General features: G+C 50.5%; 1 protein-coding gene across 1 annotated transcript; it reads right to left on the minus strand.

Annotated features, from left to right (window-relative positions):
* Window positions 1-105: 105 nt before the first annotated feature.
* Window positions 106-17150, minus strand: DLST (dihydrolipoamide S-succinyltransferase). Its single transcript, XM_074996775.1, has 15 exons — window positions 16941-17150; window positions 13301-13334; window positions 11811-11859; window positions 10580-10635; window positions 10087-10161; window positions 9628-9683; window positions 8694-8805; window positions 7834-7989; window positions 7442-7527; window positions 6493-6590; window positions 4391-4521; window positions 3731-3804; window positions 3107-3190; window positions 1911-2078; window positions 106-1295 (listed from the first exon to the last, which is right to left on the minus strand). The coding sequence occupies exons 1-15, from the start codon at window positions 17007-17009 to the stop codon at window positions 1161-1163; spliced, it is 1383 nt and encodes a 460-aa protein (XP_074852876.1). The 5' UTR covers window positions 17010-17150; the 3' UTR covers window positions 106-1160.
* Window positions 17151-17436: the final 286 nt, after the last annotated feature.

Here is a 17436-nt window from a genome sequence, read left to right on the forward strand (position 1 = left end):
ATACATTCAAAACCCAGCGCCAGCACACACACACTCCTGTTCCCTTCTCCCACCTGCTACACCCCACCTTTAGAGCATCTCCCAGCTTTACGTCTTTAAAACCCACTGTGTTAAATACTTTAATTACAAGTTGTGTAGAGGGGGAGGGTAATAGACCCTCCAAGTTCCCCTCACTCACCGATACATGTGCACGCTATGTCCTAAGGGTATGCCCCCTCCACCAGCAGCCTGTGCTGGGATGCACAGGTCCTTTGCCCAGCTGTCTCCCAGCAGGAAGCAGGCCAGGTCATTGCAGACAGGTTTTACCCGCCAACGCTGGACTGCAATTCAAAGATGCTGCAGGACAGTGTTTCTTGTCCTAACACCTGCCAGGCAGTGGCCTAAGCCCCAGGGTGGTCCCTAGGGCACAGCAGGGAATGGAGCTGCCTCCCTTGCTGTAAGTTGCTGCCCTGCCCTGCCGGACATCAGACAGACAGTCACACCATGTAGAGCGGGTCAGAAAAAACAAACAAAATCTCAAAGAAGAGGGTGGGAGGAGCTATTTCTGCCTTCCTGCCTGGGAAAGGAGGGAACCAAGTGCCAGAACTTGCAGTGTCAGCTGCTAGTTTGAGGAGCAAGGGAGGCAGACAGCCCTCGCAGCATCCATGCCCCTGAGATCACCGGAAGAGGAAGGAGTGCAGGGGTGCAACACAGCTCTGCTACGGAGTCACCCCAGGCCTCCCGGGCTGGCTTTGCAGGGGGAACGACAAGGGGGTGTTTTCAAATGGTAGGGACATGCAAGAGCCTTTCCCTTCTCCCAGGGCTGGAAGGGAATTTGAACTAGCACACGAGCCCCAGGGGAAGGCAGCATCTACTGGAGGTGAGGTGTGCTCAGGGAAGGCAGGAAAGGCCAGAAAGAGGCTACATAGGTGGTTCTGGACAGCCCAGGCCATTTGGCAGTTTGCCCAATGTACAACAGCCCAAGAGAGAAACTGAACAATCCCTCGAGAGAACAGGAATGGAGGTAGGAGCTAACTCCAGGGTCCCCTCCGAGCCATCTCCTGCCACAAGGGAAGAGACGAAACTGGAATGAACTCCTGCTGGTTCCTGAATGCCCTCTATTGCCCCTGCAGGTGCTGCGTCCCTGCCCTGGTTGGCTTGTGCGGGGTTGTGGCCGTGCTCTACAGGTCCAGCAGCAGCACGCGGGGATCCTCCACCACAGCCTTGATCTTACGCAAGAAAGTCACTGCCTCTCTGCCATCAATCAGCCGGTGGTCATATGTCAGCGCCACATACATCATGGGCCGCACCTCGACCTGAGAAGGAGAAATAGAGCATGTGAGCTCAGCCCAGCCTCTCCCCTCTGCTGGAGAAAAACCCAGATGTTCCTGTCCTGGGAGGGGAAGGGCAGCAAGATCACTTGCTCAGCAAGGTATATGCTTCTCCAGGAGAGGAGAGACACCGGCAGGCTGCCAGGGCTCAGCTCTGCACTTTCCTTCAGTTGCGCACTAAGCGCAGGCTCTGGGTGGGGTTGTCCCAGGAACAGGGCATGCTGTGAAGGAGGGGAACTGATGTCTAGCATGGAGCCTGCAGGCACCCTCTCCCAAGAGCATTAAAGAGACCCAGGAAATCCCTTTGCCAGCCACTGTGCTCATCATTGCTCTCCGCTGCCCCAGCATGGAGGGGTGAGGGCTTGTCATGTCCCCAACATCAGACTGGCACTGTCACCAGCACAGACTGCTCAGAACCCTACAGGTCCCACTGTGTCCATCCCAGCAAGTAACTATGCAACAGAAAAGATTTCTAGGAGGGCTCCCACCACCTCATCCGGTGCAGCTATAACCAGGGTCCCCTCTGCTACTGAACCCCTCCCCCTCTGCTGAATTATGCTGAATACAGCCCTTTGGAGCCTTCCATGCAGCTGCACTTACTTTGCCTCCGACAGCAACAGGCCTGTCGAAGATGCCATGCATGCCCAGTATGGCAGACTGCGGGGGGTTGATGATGGGTGTTCCAAAGAGGGACCCAAAGACCCCTCCATTGCTGATTGTGAAGGTGCCCCCATCCATATCCTCAATGGCCAGCTCGTTCTTTCGGGCCTGAAACAAGCACAGGACCTTAGAAAGCTGCTCAGACTGAAGGCGCCCAAGGGAGCAAAGAAACAGACTGGAGGCACTTGCTCCTCACTCACTACATTCGTAGGTCGTCACCTCTTCTGAAAACTCCCCAGAAGCAACAGGTGATGGCCAGAACGTCATGGGCCAATCCCAATTTGCTAGAGTGTATGTTTATATGGGGTTACTTTAAAACACAGGTTTGCCATTTAATATTTGGTTTGGCAAGGTGCTGACACCTCCTGAGCCAGCAAACACAGGCAGAGAGGAGGGGAGAATGCAGATGGAGAAGCAGTGAATTTCTTAAGTCAGTCGCTGCAGAAGAAACACTAACGCGCGGCGCAGGCCCTGAGCTGTACTGGAACTTTTGATATGATCCCCCAGGTTTGAACAGCTCTATGACCAAGCTACTAAGGGGTCCATCTGCAGATCAGCTGAATCATAGCCATGATGAGACATACAGACCACAAGCCACTGACAGTCACTAAAGTTAGGAGCAGGTGGTGGTGTTCTTCCGCTAATAGGAACACTTCCAATGTTCGCCCCTTACTTTCACTGAGCTCTGCCATGTGATTGGTGATAGGTTTATTGGAAGTCAAGGCAAGAGAAACCTCTCACCTGGGGAATTACCTGCCTCTGAAGAGGTGAACAAGCCTCAGTCTTACAGAAAGGAAATGGGAGCACTGGGTCAGCTAGAGACCCAGCCTGCTTGGGAGTCTCAGGTAAAAAGGAGAGACTTGGAGGGATCTGTCCCATAAGGAGAGGACACAGGTTGGGGTGGCAGCCAGTGCAGTGCACAGAAGATGCCTAAACATTAGTAGCAGGAAGAGGTGAGCCCTCAGACAGTGAGCCCACTTGTGCAAAGCCAGCACGCCCTGCCAGAAATCAATGGTTCTATCGGAGATTGAGCTGAGCTGGCTGCGCTGCCCTGCCCTGCCCTTCCTTCCCGTCTGTGCTGCCTCGGAAAGCCATGGGCCACACAACCCCACAGGCCCATCTCCAGCTCCTGTTACCTTCTCCCCTAGCTCGCTGATGGCTCGCTCGATGTTGGCAAAGTTCATAGTTTCTACATTCCTGATGACAGGGACCACGAGACCCTGCGAGGGAACAAAGAGCCCAGTCAGAGTGAAATGCAGCAGCAAACAGCCGCATCTGAGCACAAAGACAAGGGGAACCTCGTCTCAGGCAAAGGAGGTTACACCGGGAGTCCACTCCACCCCCTCCCCTTCTGACCAGGAAAGGTGGGATCATGAAGAGCAGAGCATGCCATTTACTCTCACTGCTATCTGCAGGGCTCTGTGGGCTGAAGGTTGGGCTCTAAACATGCAGCCAGGACACACCACTTCCCCCACTTCCAGCTGCGCCTACATCAGTGAGGCCACGACTGGGGGTGGGCAGAGGTGTCTCAACTACGTGGGCTTTCCCAGTACCCCACAAAGCTATGGCAGCCTTGGCCTTTGCCATCAGGGTTGGTGGCAAGCAGCGCTCTCACTGCAGGACATAATTTGGGGCACCAGAGTTTCATGCGAGTAGTTTTTGCCACCCTGGAGTGCCACGGCTGTTTGCTCAGCTAACTGTGTCACCCCTGCAGAGCCTGGGCTGTGGACTGGGCCAGGTAAGGAGTCCACAGGTCATACCCTGGGAGTCGCCACTGCAACGCTGATATCCACATAGTCCCTGTACACCACCTCTTTGGTTGTGTCATCGATCACTAGGAGAGAGAGAGGAAATCTATTACACAGAGAAAGCCCAAGAGCCAGGGCTCTGCAGACATGAAGGGCCAGAAGGAGTCACTGACTACCAGCTTACTCGCCCCTAACTTTTAAAGGTAGTGCCAGGGATGAGTTGAGTCCTGCTGACTCCTTGGGAAAACATCAACACAGAAGTGCAGATGGCTGAAGAGAGGGGGAGCTGGCTAGGATCAGCTCCCTCTCCTGGGATGACCATAACTCCCCCATCATAGGCACAACCGGCCCCCAGGAGACACCTCTTGAGGGACAGCCTTCCCAGTACAATAGCTATTCCAGTGAAACAGGCTGTGTCTTTATGAACAGTGCTGGGCTGGGAGGCACCCAACTGACCAGAGCTGCTCCTGCTGGGATCACAGTGAAAGGGTATTCCCGGCAGGCTGGCTCTCACCTACACAAGTGAAATCAGCTAAGCTTAAGGCAGCCCAGTGGTACTGACAGTCTTTACCCCTACCCCACTTCTCAGTGGGGGGATGTGGATCTTCGGAGCTCCCTATAGGTGGATGCCCCTCATCTCTGCCCATCAGTAACAGAGGCTAGCATGCTCACCCGCATTCACGACAGGCTGCTCCTGCAAGGCAAAGGCAGCAGCTTTCACAAAGGCGGACATAAAGCCCAGTTTCAGGCTGTGCTTCTTCTGGAAAGTGTCTCTGTGTCGGGCTCTCATCTCCTGGATGTTACTGCACAAGCAACAGAGAACCATTACTGCCAGGAATGCACGAGGGCAGGGGAAAGAGACTACTCACTTTTGTGACCTATTTCCTGTGTCAACAAGCCTGCAACAACAGATGTTTTACCCCAAATCTGCTCAACAATTCTACCTTCAGCTTGTTTCAAGACTGCTGCCAGAGAAGCCACTTTAGAAATCAGTCCAGAGCCACACATGCAACCAAACCAGACAAAGCAGCGTAGCTCTGCCACAGTCCCAAGGATGCACTGCCAGGCCTGAATGTGCTGTGCCCCAGATCGGTCGGAGCTCCAGGGCTGGTGTTACAGACCGCTGAGTCTCTGGCGTCACAGCCACTACCCAGTGTCTGGTGCTTCAGGCACCAGTTAGAGACGAACTGTGTGCTCAATCTTCAGTGGCTGCCTTGCAACCACGCTGGGGATAGGAGACCAGATAGCATGGAGCACCCAGGGTGAAGGGACAGAGAAGACTCCTCAGTGGAGCAGGACAAAAGGAGCTTCGATGTTGGGAACTGAGGCCCTAGCCAACATGCTGGTGCTTCGAGATCTGGCTCTCTTACTGAGAGCTGAGAGGCTGGAGGCACATGAAATTTTGATTCCTCCATGAGAAGCCTTCCCAGAATACCACAGAGGTAGCCTGTACACCAAGCAGAGAGTCTGCTCTGCCCACCCTGGATCAAGGTGTGAGAAATAACTATTCCTCGTTCCCATTTACAGGGCTAGAGACCAGGTGCTAGTTGTGCACCGACTGACCCGAGCTGCACTTCAGCTCTGTCCATTCTGGGCTAAGACCAGATACTTTGGAACTGTACCCTCTGCCCTGCTTACTGCACAGACTCTGTGTCTTCAAAGAGGCAGTTTGAGCAGGAGGTGGGGGGAGGGCTCAATGGGATTGGAATGTTTGTTTTCCTGCGCCTAACCTCGTTTAGTGCTAGGATTACTGCTCAAAGACATTAGTGCCTCCCAAGACACAAGGGCTGCAGAAGCGAGGAGGAGGTCTGCTGAGAAACAGGCTCATTATGGCTTCCTCCTTTCAGACGCTGAGCCCCAGTGGGGAGCAGGAGGCCTCAGTGGAGGCCCTTGCGAGTCGGCAGTATGGCATACAGCTAGAAGGGCAATCAATCCAAACCAGATTACCAGCTGCAACAAGAGCCCCAGGCTAGTGTAAATCGACACCTCGATTAGCCTCAGCGAGGAGATAGAGCTGCTGCACTTCCCCTCCAATCAAGACTATTTTGCCAACCTTATCATTCTGAGCCCCAAATATTTACATGTTTTGTCTTAAGAAGCCGAGTAGGATTTCACAGGGCAATTCAATTTGGGCCCAATTTCCCTTAATGCACTGAAATCTAAGCTGCCCACTCCTCAAACCCATTAGCTTGGTTGGCCCAGCCAAACGGTCGGTGCAAATCAAGAGGCCCCCACCAACCCACATGAAAAAGATGGTGAAAGCTGCTCCACAAGACCATCATGTCTGCTAGTCAACAGGGATAGTGAGGGGATGCCCATAGCTTGAGCTACTAGGACCTTGCTTGTCCTGAGGTGACTCACATTCCAGTCTCCCCAGTAGTCATGGCAAGGGTTAAAAGGAAGCAGGAGATTGCTGTCATATCTCCAGTAGCTAGAACACAAGCTGCTCCAGGTTTTCCAGCTCAGTATTGCCCACTCCTTCACCAAAAGCTTCACAGAAGAGAAGCTAGGTTACTCCCGTTACTTCTGAGCAGCAAGACTCTATGAAGTCCCAAGGACTTTTAGTGAACTATATACCTCACACTGGGCCATCAGGAAGGCCTAAAGGAAACTGCCCAGATGAGTACGATGAGAAACCTGACTTCAGGAGCCCTGAAATAACATTGGTCCAGTCTGCCCAAAGAGTGTGACAAGCAAGGTCCTTGCTACTGGTTTGGGTGCAATGGGGGAAGAGGACCCACCATGCTAGGGTGGAAGGCAGGCATGGTCCTCACCTCATATCAACCTCATTGAAGGTGGTCAGCATGGCACATGTATTCTGAGCCTCTTTCAGGCGCTGAGCAATGCGTTGACGCATCCTGTTCATTTTCACCTAAAATGGATGAGACGGCCACAGGGTTAATAGAAAGGGAAGCCAGGCAGAAGAAAACCCCAAACCCAGGACTCTCACTCTTCCCTCCCAGTGATTAGCAGCCTGTGCCTTGGGCTGGTTTGTTTACATGGTCACTTTGGCCATGGTCAGATGGACCATCACCTAGGGTGCAGTGGGCTCAGAGGACTGCCACCAGCTCACTAGAGTCTTTTCAGCTCAGGAAATGGTTTGATTGAAACACAGAACTGAATCATGACAAAGGCAGAATGTGGCACACATCTGTGCCCCCTGTAGCTCTACTGAAGAGAAAGTTCCTGGGGCAGAGCTGTGAGTGGGCTAGCATGAGAATGACAGCCTGAGCAAAAGCCACAGGCCAGTGCTCCTGAGACTAGCTATTGTGTAGGCAGCTCAGCCACATTCCCCTGAGGTGTTACACCTACAGCTCTGGCAGCTGCAGCCCTGCCCGATTCTGTGGCCCACCTTTAACTTGGGCAGCACAAAACCACCTGTGCTCAGCCTTGACTAAGTAATGACACACCACAGTTTGAGACCCCCTTTTCCTAACTAGAAGCCCTTGTCCCCAAGGGAGCTCAGAACAGGTCCTGCCTTCACCTCACCCTCAAAACTGCTGCTCCTGCCCCACCCCAGTCTATGGACCACCTGGGCCAAGGTATCTCCCCTGCCACTGCAACCCCTAATTGATCTGTGTGTGAACTCTCCCCAAACCTGTACAGGAGCATACCCAGACCGTTTAGACAGGCTCCTCAAGGTTTACTCCAAAGAAAGATTCTCGCTTCTGCTATCCGGCAAGGAAAGCATTTCGAGAAGCCCTGGATCCCTGAACCTCTTACCCTATGTTCTGATCTGACACCTTTGCTGGCTACTGGCTCCACACCAGGAGCAGCCACTGGAGCTGCAGTCGGCTTCACCGCAGACACTGAAAACAGAGAATACATATGTCAAGATGGGAACTTAAAACAGAGTTAGCCCAGCCCTTGCTAAACAACAGCTTCATTACAGGGCCCTCCAATCTCTTGTGCAATCAACAGGATATGTAGGGAGTGAGCCATGGCTTGCGATTATGGGGAGGGAGGCTCCAGGTGGACTGGAGATCCTCAGGCCTGGAGTGTACTGGACACCAAAGTGGAGAAGCTTCTAGACTGCTTTGCTGGCAACTTTATCTCCTCCCCCACGAAAAGGCTTTGCAAAAAGAGGAGCAGAGCGAACAAGGCCGCAGCCTCACCAGGTTTGCTATCGATGGGCAGTGTTGACACAGGGGGCACTGGAGGCATCGCAGTGGGGATTGGCTCCGGAGGGGGAGCAGCGGCAGCAGCCATGGGCTCAGGTGCAGGGGCTGCAGCAGGAGGGGCCGCTGCTGGTTTGGCCTTGGCGGGAGCAGCTGAAAGACAGAAGGAAATACTAAGAAGTATAGCTCAGTCTGGAATGCGAGACAGCCATGACCAGGGACCTCTGGTACAGACTCTGTCCTGCCTTCACAGGCTATGAACAGTCACCCTTCTGGATTTTCAAAGTGCAGTTCAGTATGATAAAAGCTAGAGGAAGCTTCCCTTCGACTCAGGAAACAGTGAGTCCCAGGCTGAAGCCAAGACCTCAAATATTTATGCTGCAGTAATGCTCAGAGGCCCCCAGCTGTGCAGAGTGCGCCATAGGCTAATTATGCTTCCATCCTACTTAAACTTGCTTCTTTTAGCCTGAGTGCTCTTAGTTTTGTATTAAAAGACAGGGGAGACTAGCTACACATATACCCATGGGAGACCGATCCTTATTGCATAAATGTATTGACTTTCCAATTGTTCTCCTTTTCACCTACAGTCTATGCACATACAACACAGGTCCACCATTGTCTCTATTCCCTTCACAATGCAACTTGCATATCAAAGTGCCACTGCACATTCTCATGCTGTATCCCTCCCATGCACGGGTCCTATCACTGCACAGGAGACAGAATGCCAAGAGAGCTGGTTAGGAGTTCTTGGGTGAGGGGGCACCAAGGGGATTCGAAGGCCTGACTTCCTGGCTCCTCCATCCCCAGAGGCTCACGAAGACACAAAACTCTGGGCTAAGCACACGTTCCTGTCTTACCTCCACTTTTCCTGAGTTTGAACAGAGGGGTCCCTCCTTCCACTTTACCACCATCAGGTACTAGAAGAGCTTCAATCACACCAGCCGCTGGGGATGGAACCTGCACTGATGTCTGCAAAAAAGAAAAGCGTGAAATCCACCCGGCCCCTTGAAAGTGAACAGATATCAAAGTAGGAGACCTTCATCTTTCACAGGAGGCAGACATCTTGTGTCCCAGATTGCACAGCACGAGGGGGAAAAGAGCTTTGTATTGCCCCTCTTGCAAGGTACCATCTCACATTTAAAAAAAAAAACAAAAACAAAAACAAACAAAAAAACAAAAAAAAACCAAAAAAAAAAACCACACACTGCTGCAATTCTGAGCCTTTAAAAGTAGCCAGCAGCATAACTGCCTGATCCACCTGCCTCAACACAGAATGCACAATAGGAAATGAATCTGAAGTAAAGCAAGCTGCCTTCCTAACAGTGAAGGACGCAGGAAACACAGCTCCCCTGGATTCGGGGAAAGCAAGCACTTGCAAATAAAATTGTTTGAGAGAAATTGTTTTTAAAATTATTCTGAGTAATTTAAGATCCAAAGTGCACATTAATCTCACCATTTTTCTGAGATCTGAACTTACCCTACACAGCCTCTGATTTTTCCTGTTTCTAAATAGAAGCAGATTTCCCAAATCCCACTATGTAACTGGAGTCTCTGATGGGAAGTATTAGTAAAACAGTAGCCCCCACTGGCAGATGCCAGTGTCACCAGATGACTGGAGAAAAAAGAAACTAACAAGGATTTCACTAATTTACGATACAGCCAAGCTTTTATGCTGAAGGACTGAAGGTTTTAAATGGTGAAAGGACCACGGGACACAGGCAGGGCCTGCAGTCTTGTGGGACACAGACTATAGAGAGGATGCAGTGAAGGACCAGTATGGAACACTCCTACCTTGTCTGTTTCAATCTCACACACCACTTCGTCCTCTGCCACTGTGTCTCCAACAGCTGAACAACATAAAAACCACTGTGAGCAGGGAGCTGTGCTCTGACCTCCCCTTCCAACTCACAGCACAGTCTCCCAGTAATTCAGAGTTTTTGCATTAAACCTACAAGACCTTTCTTGGGTGAAGCAGAAGAATTCTACAGCACATTCAGGGTCTTCCTGATGCTAGTTCAGGTACCCCTATCAGTCTCATCCTTCCCCACCACAGACAAAGTGGCCCTTAGAGGCAGTGTTTGTGCCAAGAGTTTCTTGCCCCAATGGAAATCGTAGCTGTCACACTGCTGCCAGGCTAAAAGGCGTTAAGAAGCAGAACTTCAGCCAACTAGCTACAAACTATCCCCAGCGTGGTTGCATGGAATAATGCAGTAGCAATGCAAAGCCAATAGGTAGAGGGCATTTTCTTACCTTTTTCCCACCTGACATCTCCCTCTGTGACTGATTCTGCAAATGCCGGTGTGTTAACTGTAATCATGTCATCCCCTGTGGGAGGAAGAAAGAGCAAGAGCCTGACACACACATTCAGAGCTCCGTGCACACACAAACACCTCTCCCATTTGGATACTGGGAATTGCCTGGAAAGGGCAGCCTTTGAAAATTGACAGATTACAGGAGGAGGATGTCACACCACGCTTTTTAACAGCTAGGCACACATAAAAGAGCTTCTCCCAGGGACAAGAAGTCACATGGCGCCGGAAACACCCAACACAAGAAAGCCACACACTACAATAGGGCCAAAAGCATAACTCCTACCCCCACCACTCACCCATGGAGGACAGAGTGAAGCAGACTTAGACCAAGGGTGGAAAGGTGGTTTAGTTATGGCTCAGGGCCACGTGCATTCCAGTCAGAGGGGAGAAGGCCAAGTAGCCCCACTGGTTCCTGGCTCTTAGCTACTTACTGCACACTGCTGTGATTCTGAAGTGACGGACAGTGAAGACACTGGAGGTGTTTACCCTGCAGAAAACAGAGAGATGAACACAGAATGAAAAAGCCCTGGGTGTGGGCAGCCCAGGCCTACCAAGGACAGCTGAGTGAGTCACAAGTTTACACTGGCTTGCTCCAGTTGATCAGAAGGCCACTCAGCTGCCCGGATGACGCATACATAGGGATATTTCCATAGTGATTTATGCCGTAGTAACCCTGCCCAACACCCAAAGGAAAATCAACATATCTTTGAGGAATACAGAAGTCCACAAATAAAAGGTGTTTACAGAATATGATTGTCTCCAAGCAGGTACCCCAGTAATGGGTTTGTTATACAGATCAGCAGCCAGAAATCTGCGGGCTTCAGAACCTGACACAAGCTGACCACGCTCCAATACCATACCTTTAGCTAGCACAATAGTGATTTGTTTTGTCTCTAATTCAAGAATGTCAGCACTACAAGGGGGGCTTCAAGGCCGACATTACCACAGGAAGCCTAACAGCTGCAGCAGTCAGACACTTCTGACACCATCGTTCTAGGGGAGTGAGGCATCCCAAGTGTTCTAGACTAGAGGGATGCTGCAGAAGTGTCATGCTCATCAAGTGCAAATACAGTGGGGAAGCAAGAGTGAACACATGCTAGCATTGCCACCAACTCGTGTAACACATGCTACGCAAATTCAGCACACATGGCCCACTGCGTAATGCTGTGGACTCCCATGCCAGGGAGGCATGCTGTGCCTGACAGAAGTACCAAGACCTCCTCAACAGTGCAGGCCTTGCCCTAGCATCACTTGTTCCAGAATCATTCCACTTTTCCTCAAGGAGACTCTGTCTTGCTGTGCTTCCAGTAGGTCCTTGCTGGAATGCACCACTATATACCACAGTGATAGGCTCAGTACTAGTGAGAAAGTGGCCAGGTAGATATGTGAATCATCGTCTTCGCCTCACTACTGATCTTTTCATTCCTGTCTCTTCCATGTTTCAATACTCAGATCCAACCAGTATCATATTTAGGTAAACACTCTCTGTTCCTCACCCATAAAAGCCATAGCACAGGAATTTCCTGACTCTGGCTCTGAGCCCCTATGATGTGCAGATGGGTTTATGGCAATTAGAGCAGACACACCATCAGATACCAGGGCTAGAGCAGCCTCTCCCCTTGACATGCTGCAGCAGGCCTTAGCTCTTCCATGGATACTTACACGAGCTTGCTGCTGTTGGTGTAAGCCAGCCCCTGGCTCCGAGATACACCTGCAAAGTAGAAACCACTTCAACTGAAAACCTCATTATCCTGTAGGTAGCTACCCAGCCATATATCCACCACAAAGGGGAGGAATTATAAGGTTAGAAACAATTCAAAGAGACCCTTCCGAACACACTCAGTGAAATTTACTCAGATGTTAAGAGCCTAAAGAAGGCCCTGTGCCATTGTTGCCCATCCTGACTGGATGTGGGTTGCAGCTGTGATGGGGTGCAGTTGGAGGCTGTACAGAGGCCTCTCTACATCAATGCTTGTCAAACCACAACTGCAGTTTTGTTTTCATTTATATTTCTAACAAACGAAAAAACACACTTGTCCTGGGATTCAAGTTCCGTTGGATCATTTTTAAAGGGCAGGTTATAAACCAACAGATGTCCTAAAGACAAAGAATTTAGGAAATAGCCAACTAGAGAGAAACCAAACATCATAACCCACAGCAAGGACCTTCCCTGGGTGCTGCTAAAAGTTCATACATTTCTATATTAGTACCAAGGGGTTCCAAATAAGGATAAGACAAGAACCCCTCAATCCAAAGAGGCATGAACAGAAAAGCCTATTGCCCCGTGACTCTCTCATAAAGAAAACTGCTTTCTGAAAAAGCACTGGAGAGGAGGGTTGTCCCCTGCCCCCTAGAATAATTTCTCAGCATTTTTTAAGTGCTGTAGGCTCTACCATGTTCATACACTCTCAGATTTCAGGCTGGAGACTAGGTTACCTTTATCACGTATTGCAATCCTGACCTTTGCCCTTCCTGAGGCTCAGGGTAATTAAGATTCTAGCCTGACTTCAGATTAAGAACACTTGGCATAGTAATCAGAGAACATGTTGCTTTCCTCAGGGCTGTGCAAAGGTAGACTGGAGAGATTATTTTCCTGGAAAATTATTCTGAGGTGGTAAGTTGCAACTCTGACATCATGTTCTCTGCAACAGTGCATATTCACTTTAAAGATAAAAAGCCTGGGGTTTATGGCTATACACACCGAGCAGTTTTAATTGATGGCCAATTATACCAGCAGAACTGGAAAAATGGAAGGATGGACAATGAGTGTGTTGCCCACAATAAAAGCACTTCGGGATCCAGTTCAGGCCTACAGGAAAAACTCAGAGGAATTCATTCGTACCCGAGTCTGAAAAAAAGGGTACTGTAAACTTTAAAACCAATGAACTTATTTAGAAGTTACACTCAATCTCTCTGTTGCCATTGGGCATCTTATATTTAGCTTAATGGACTAGTTACTACTACTCAGACACGTGTGGAAAGACAACTTGTTTTGCTTCTGATTTAATTTGAGACTGTTTGGCTTTATGATGATTTTTGAGCAATACATTTGTCTCTGATAGTGCCAGTGTATTTCTATCATCAGCTCTATCTAGCTTCTCTTGCCAAAATGAAATAAAGGACAAGCTGTTCATTCCATGCGCAAGACTCACCGGATAGAGAACGTCTTCCCAGAGTACAACTCCCCTGTTAGAGAGAAGAGAAACACTATCAGACTTGTAAACAACAGGGAGAACCAGCTCCCAATGTGGACGATCCTTTCCCCAGGATTTCAGGTGATAGCCTGAACCAACAGACAGGAGACAGTTCACATGTCCAAATATGCAAGCATGTTACTGCAATGTAGTACACATGGATCTATGAGAATCTTTCAAATTATTTTCTCCTCATGCTTTCACTATCCTGACATCTTTTCAACAGAAAAGGGTTGGGGAGGCAAGAAATTAAACTCCGATTCCTTGGCTTTCACTAGCACCTCCTGTCCTTGAAAAGGGATGCCTCCAAGCAGTGAATAAGAGAGAGGTTTGTAAAAGTACTAAACACCTCAGATTTGCCATGGCATGGTAAGTCAATTTGTAGGGAGTGGCAGCTCCAAATCACTGGCTGCCACAGCATTAAGAACCACAGCTTTTGGTGTCAATTTTCAAATCTTTAGTTAAGGCACCTTTGGGTGGCCAATCCCAGGTGCTTCAGAGAGAAAGAACACAACTGACAGTCCTCAAATGATCCATCCCATCATCCATTCCTGGCTTCTGGCAGTCGCTCGAAACACCAGAGCATAGGGTTTTATCCCTGAACATCTTGGCTAACAGTCACTGATTTATCTATCCTCCAAGAACTTATCTAATTATTTTTAAACCCTATTATAGTTTTGGCCTTCACAAAATCCCCTATCAACAAGTTTCGCAGGTTATTTATGCTTTGTGCAAAGGCACAGGTGGGAAGTCAGCCTGGCTTAAGATGCTGATGATCTGCACACACTGCACTGTGTTCCTTAGGGCTCTCTTGTTTCTGCCCCTCAGGGTGGTATTCCAGAACATACAGCCACATGTTTGGCAGGGGAATCGTTAACAGGCAACATCCGTTTTCCAGAATAAATTTGCAGGGACCACATCTACTCTCAAGGACACTTGACAGTGTGTGAACGAACAACTACTGCTGGCACATCCTTCACAGGAAAGTAGGGGTCTGAACAGAAAGCAAGAGCTTTAGGTCTAGCAAGCTAATCTTAGCTCTGTGTGCCTCTTAATGGAGCCAGCCTTAACATGGGAAAATAAAACACTAACAAAAATTTGATTAACACCTCCCCAGACCAAGCCATTTATTTAATCTTTCCCTATCGCCACATAACTTCTTAGGACTGCACAACATGCTCGAACAAGTATAACAGAAAAGCAGGCCCCTATATTACAACCTCCTGCACCCTACCCTTTACAGAATTGCCATTCATCACAGTACATATGAACCCTTGTCTTATAGAATGCATGAACTCCAACATGGCTGTACATATGCTGCTTGCCTGCAAACTTCCTCTACCGTCTTTTTAGTCCTACACTTGGAAACAAGAGCCAGGTCAGATGAGAGCACTGAGAGAACAGAACCACACCAACCGAAGCTAGTTTCATGGACCCAAGAGGAACTTGCATTAGATTGAATCTAGGGGCTGACAACTTTGGAAGAGGTATGGCAGGGAGATCACAGAAGATAGGAACCAGTGAAGCAACAATCAGACCTGTGGAAAAGACTTCAGCTGACACACAGGAAATGGTGGAAGAACTGTTTACAGCAGATAGGTTACTGCATGGACAGGCAGAACTAGCACAACTCACTGCTGCAAACGAGAGCCCCTGGTCTTCCATTTTACTCATCCGTTTCTTCAATCAGTAATTACACATAGCATCAGGGAGGCAGAGAAGAAGATGGATGTGAAGACCAGATGCAGAAAATAATCTTGAGTAGACGGACGATATTGTTATCAAACTGGCAGCCTGATCTGTTCTTTAATGCTCCGCTCATACAATTATCAACCTCTACGCTAACTTATCTTTTCCTAGTTGAATCCAAAGGTCTTATTCACTGTGACTTCTGCTGTCTTTAGTGTTGTGCACTACACTGTCTTTCTTAAGACCTTCTCCCCTGAGGGCTTCGGGGCTCCTACCTGAGCAACTCGTCCACAGGTGGTGGTTCTCCTCACTTTTGTACCTCAGAGCCCTTCTCTTCGTCCTCTCTCTCTACACTTGTACATTCCCATGATTCCTATGCTGGCAACTCCTCTCTCTCACCTCCAATCCCTAATGCTGCTCGTCTCTTCAAGTTCTGCTCCTGCACATCATCTTTCTTCCTCAAAACCCAAACTCTTCTTCCTTCTCCCTCCCTCTATGCCTGTTGAACACTCCCCCATCCTCCTAGTCACTCACGCCCACAGCCCAGAGGGTCAACCTTGTCTTCTGTCCTCCACTCCTCCTATTAGACTTCCTCCAAATCCTGGTGAGTTTCCCTTCTGCATTTCCAAAAATCGACTTTTTCCTCCTTACTCCAAGTGCCAAGATTCTTTGTGTATGTCCCTAATCTCTTGCCTGGATGATTACCGCCTCCCTTGTCCTCCCTAGCATTCACCCCTTTTCACTAGATTTAAACATGTTAACTAAAACTATGTTCCTCACCCAATGCTCTGACCACCTCCTACCTAAACACATCCTCTCCTATTGGCTACCTGGCTCATTCTACATCAAATACAAATGCCTTGTCCTTGCTATCACCCCTCAGCCCTAATTACACACCCACTACTGTGGCATCCATTGCCACTCCTGCTCTTCTGCCACACTTCCATTTATATCTTGCCAGCTTCCTCTACCTTAACTCAGACTCTCACAAGACTGTTTTTGGAACAGAGGTCATTCCTTGCATGCATGTAAATCTTATGAACACTTGAAGGGCTGCAGTAATTACTAGCATCTCTAGAATAACCATACCAATACAAGGCACAGAGACAGGATAGTGAGCTCATACAAAGTGAGTTGGTACCTGTGTACCAAAAGGAGAACTTGTATTAGGAAAGCAGGATACGAATGGGTATAAAAACAATCCTGAAATCAAACAGCTATAAAAGGTTTCTAGTTGCACAGCCGTGCCTTTCTATGTATTTCCCGTAGGAGGACCTGACAGCGGCACTACGCCTGAGAACACGCTGTCCCTGTAACTCCTCCTTAGGAAGGCTCCTCCAGCTCTCAACAGCTTGTGACAGATGCAGCAGCTGCTTTTCCTCGATATGAGCCACGGCGACGGTGTCAGCCTGCGCTGCATTTGCCTTCTCAACTCCTTATCAGGCTGGAGTTGACGTGGCCCTGCCGGGCCAAGCGGTGCTGCCTGTGGCTCCGCTCAGGAATACGCCGCCAGCCCCGGTTACAGGGCCTGGACTCCGGTACCCCTCCTTCGGGACCTCCGTTTTAGAGTGGCCACGGCCGCAGGTGTGGGGCTCCCCCCAGCTGCCACCCCGAGCGCCCGCCCGCCACAAGGGATTCCCCCCTCCCCGCGGGGGGAGGATCTGAGGCAGCTCCTCGCCCGCAGTAACCCTGGCAGCAGCCGCCGCGGGGTTGGGGTCGCGGGTCACGTCCCGCTGAGGCTGGCGCTGCGCCCGGCAAGAAGCTCATGGGGGTCCCGCAGGGGAGCGGGCGATGGGGGGGTGCCCGGGGTCGGCCCGGCACAGGGACGTGACACGGCGTCCCGGTGCCCTTGGCGCTGCTGCCCGTCGTCCCTCCGCCTCCGCCGCCCCCGCCCACCCCCGGGCGGTACCTGCCGGAGGGCGCAGAGCGAGCGGCCGAGCGCCCCGCTCAGACAGCGGGACCGGGACAAGAGCAGCATCACGGCAACGGCAGCGGCGACAGGAGCCGGAGGGCGGACACCGGAACCAGGCCCGGAGGAGGGCGGAAGCGGACCGGAGCGGACCAACCGCGGGCGCAGCCAGGGGGGAAGCACAGGGGAGCGTACCAATCGCAGGGCCGTGCGGGAGCTACTGAATTATCCTCATGGGGAGCACGACTGCACAGGGGATGGTGGGAGGAGTGAACCACCCCGAGGCGCTGGGGGGCGGGGCGTCGGGACTGAACCAGCCCGGGCGGGCACTAGGGGTCAGAGGTGTGCTCAGGACAGGAGCTCTGGTGCAGGGTGCTGCACAGACAGGGACCCTGCTGCAGAGAACTCCTGGTGGGGGAGTGACACCACGCAGAATATATATATATATATATATATATGTGTGTGTGTGTGTGTGTGTGTGTGTGTGCGCGCGCGC

This window comes from Carettochelys insculpta, chromosome 6, assembly GCF_033958435.1.
Source record: "Carettochelys insculpta isolate YL-2023 chromosome 6, ASM3395843v1, whole genome shotgun sequence".
Lineage (NCBI taxonomy): Eukaryota > Metazoa > Chordata > Testudines > Carettochelyidae > Carettochelys > Carettochelys insculpta.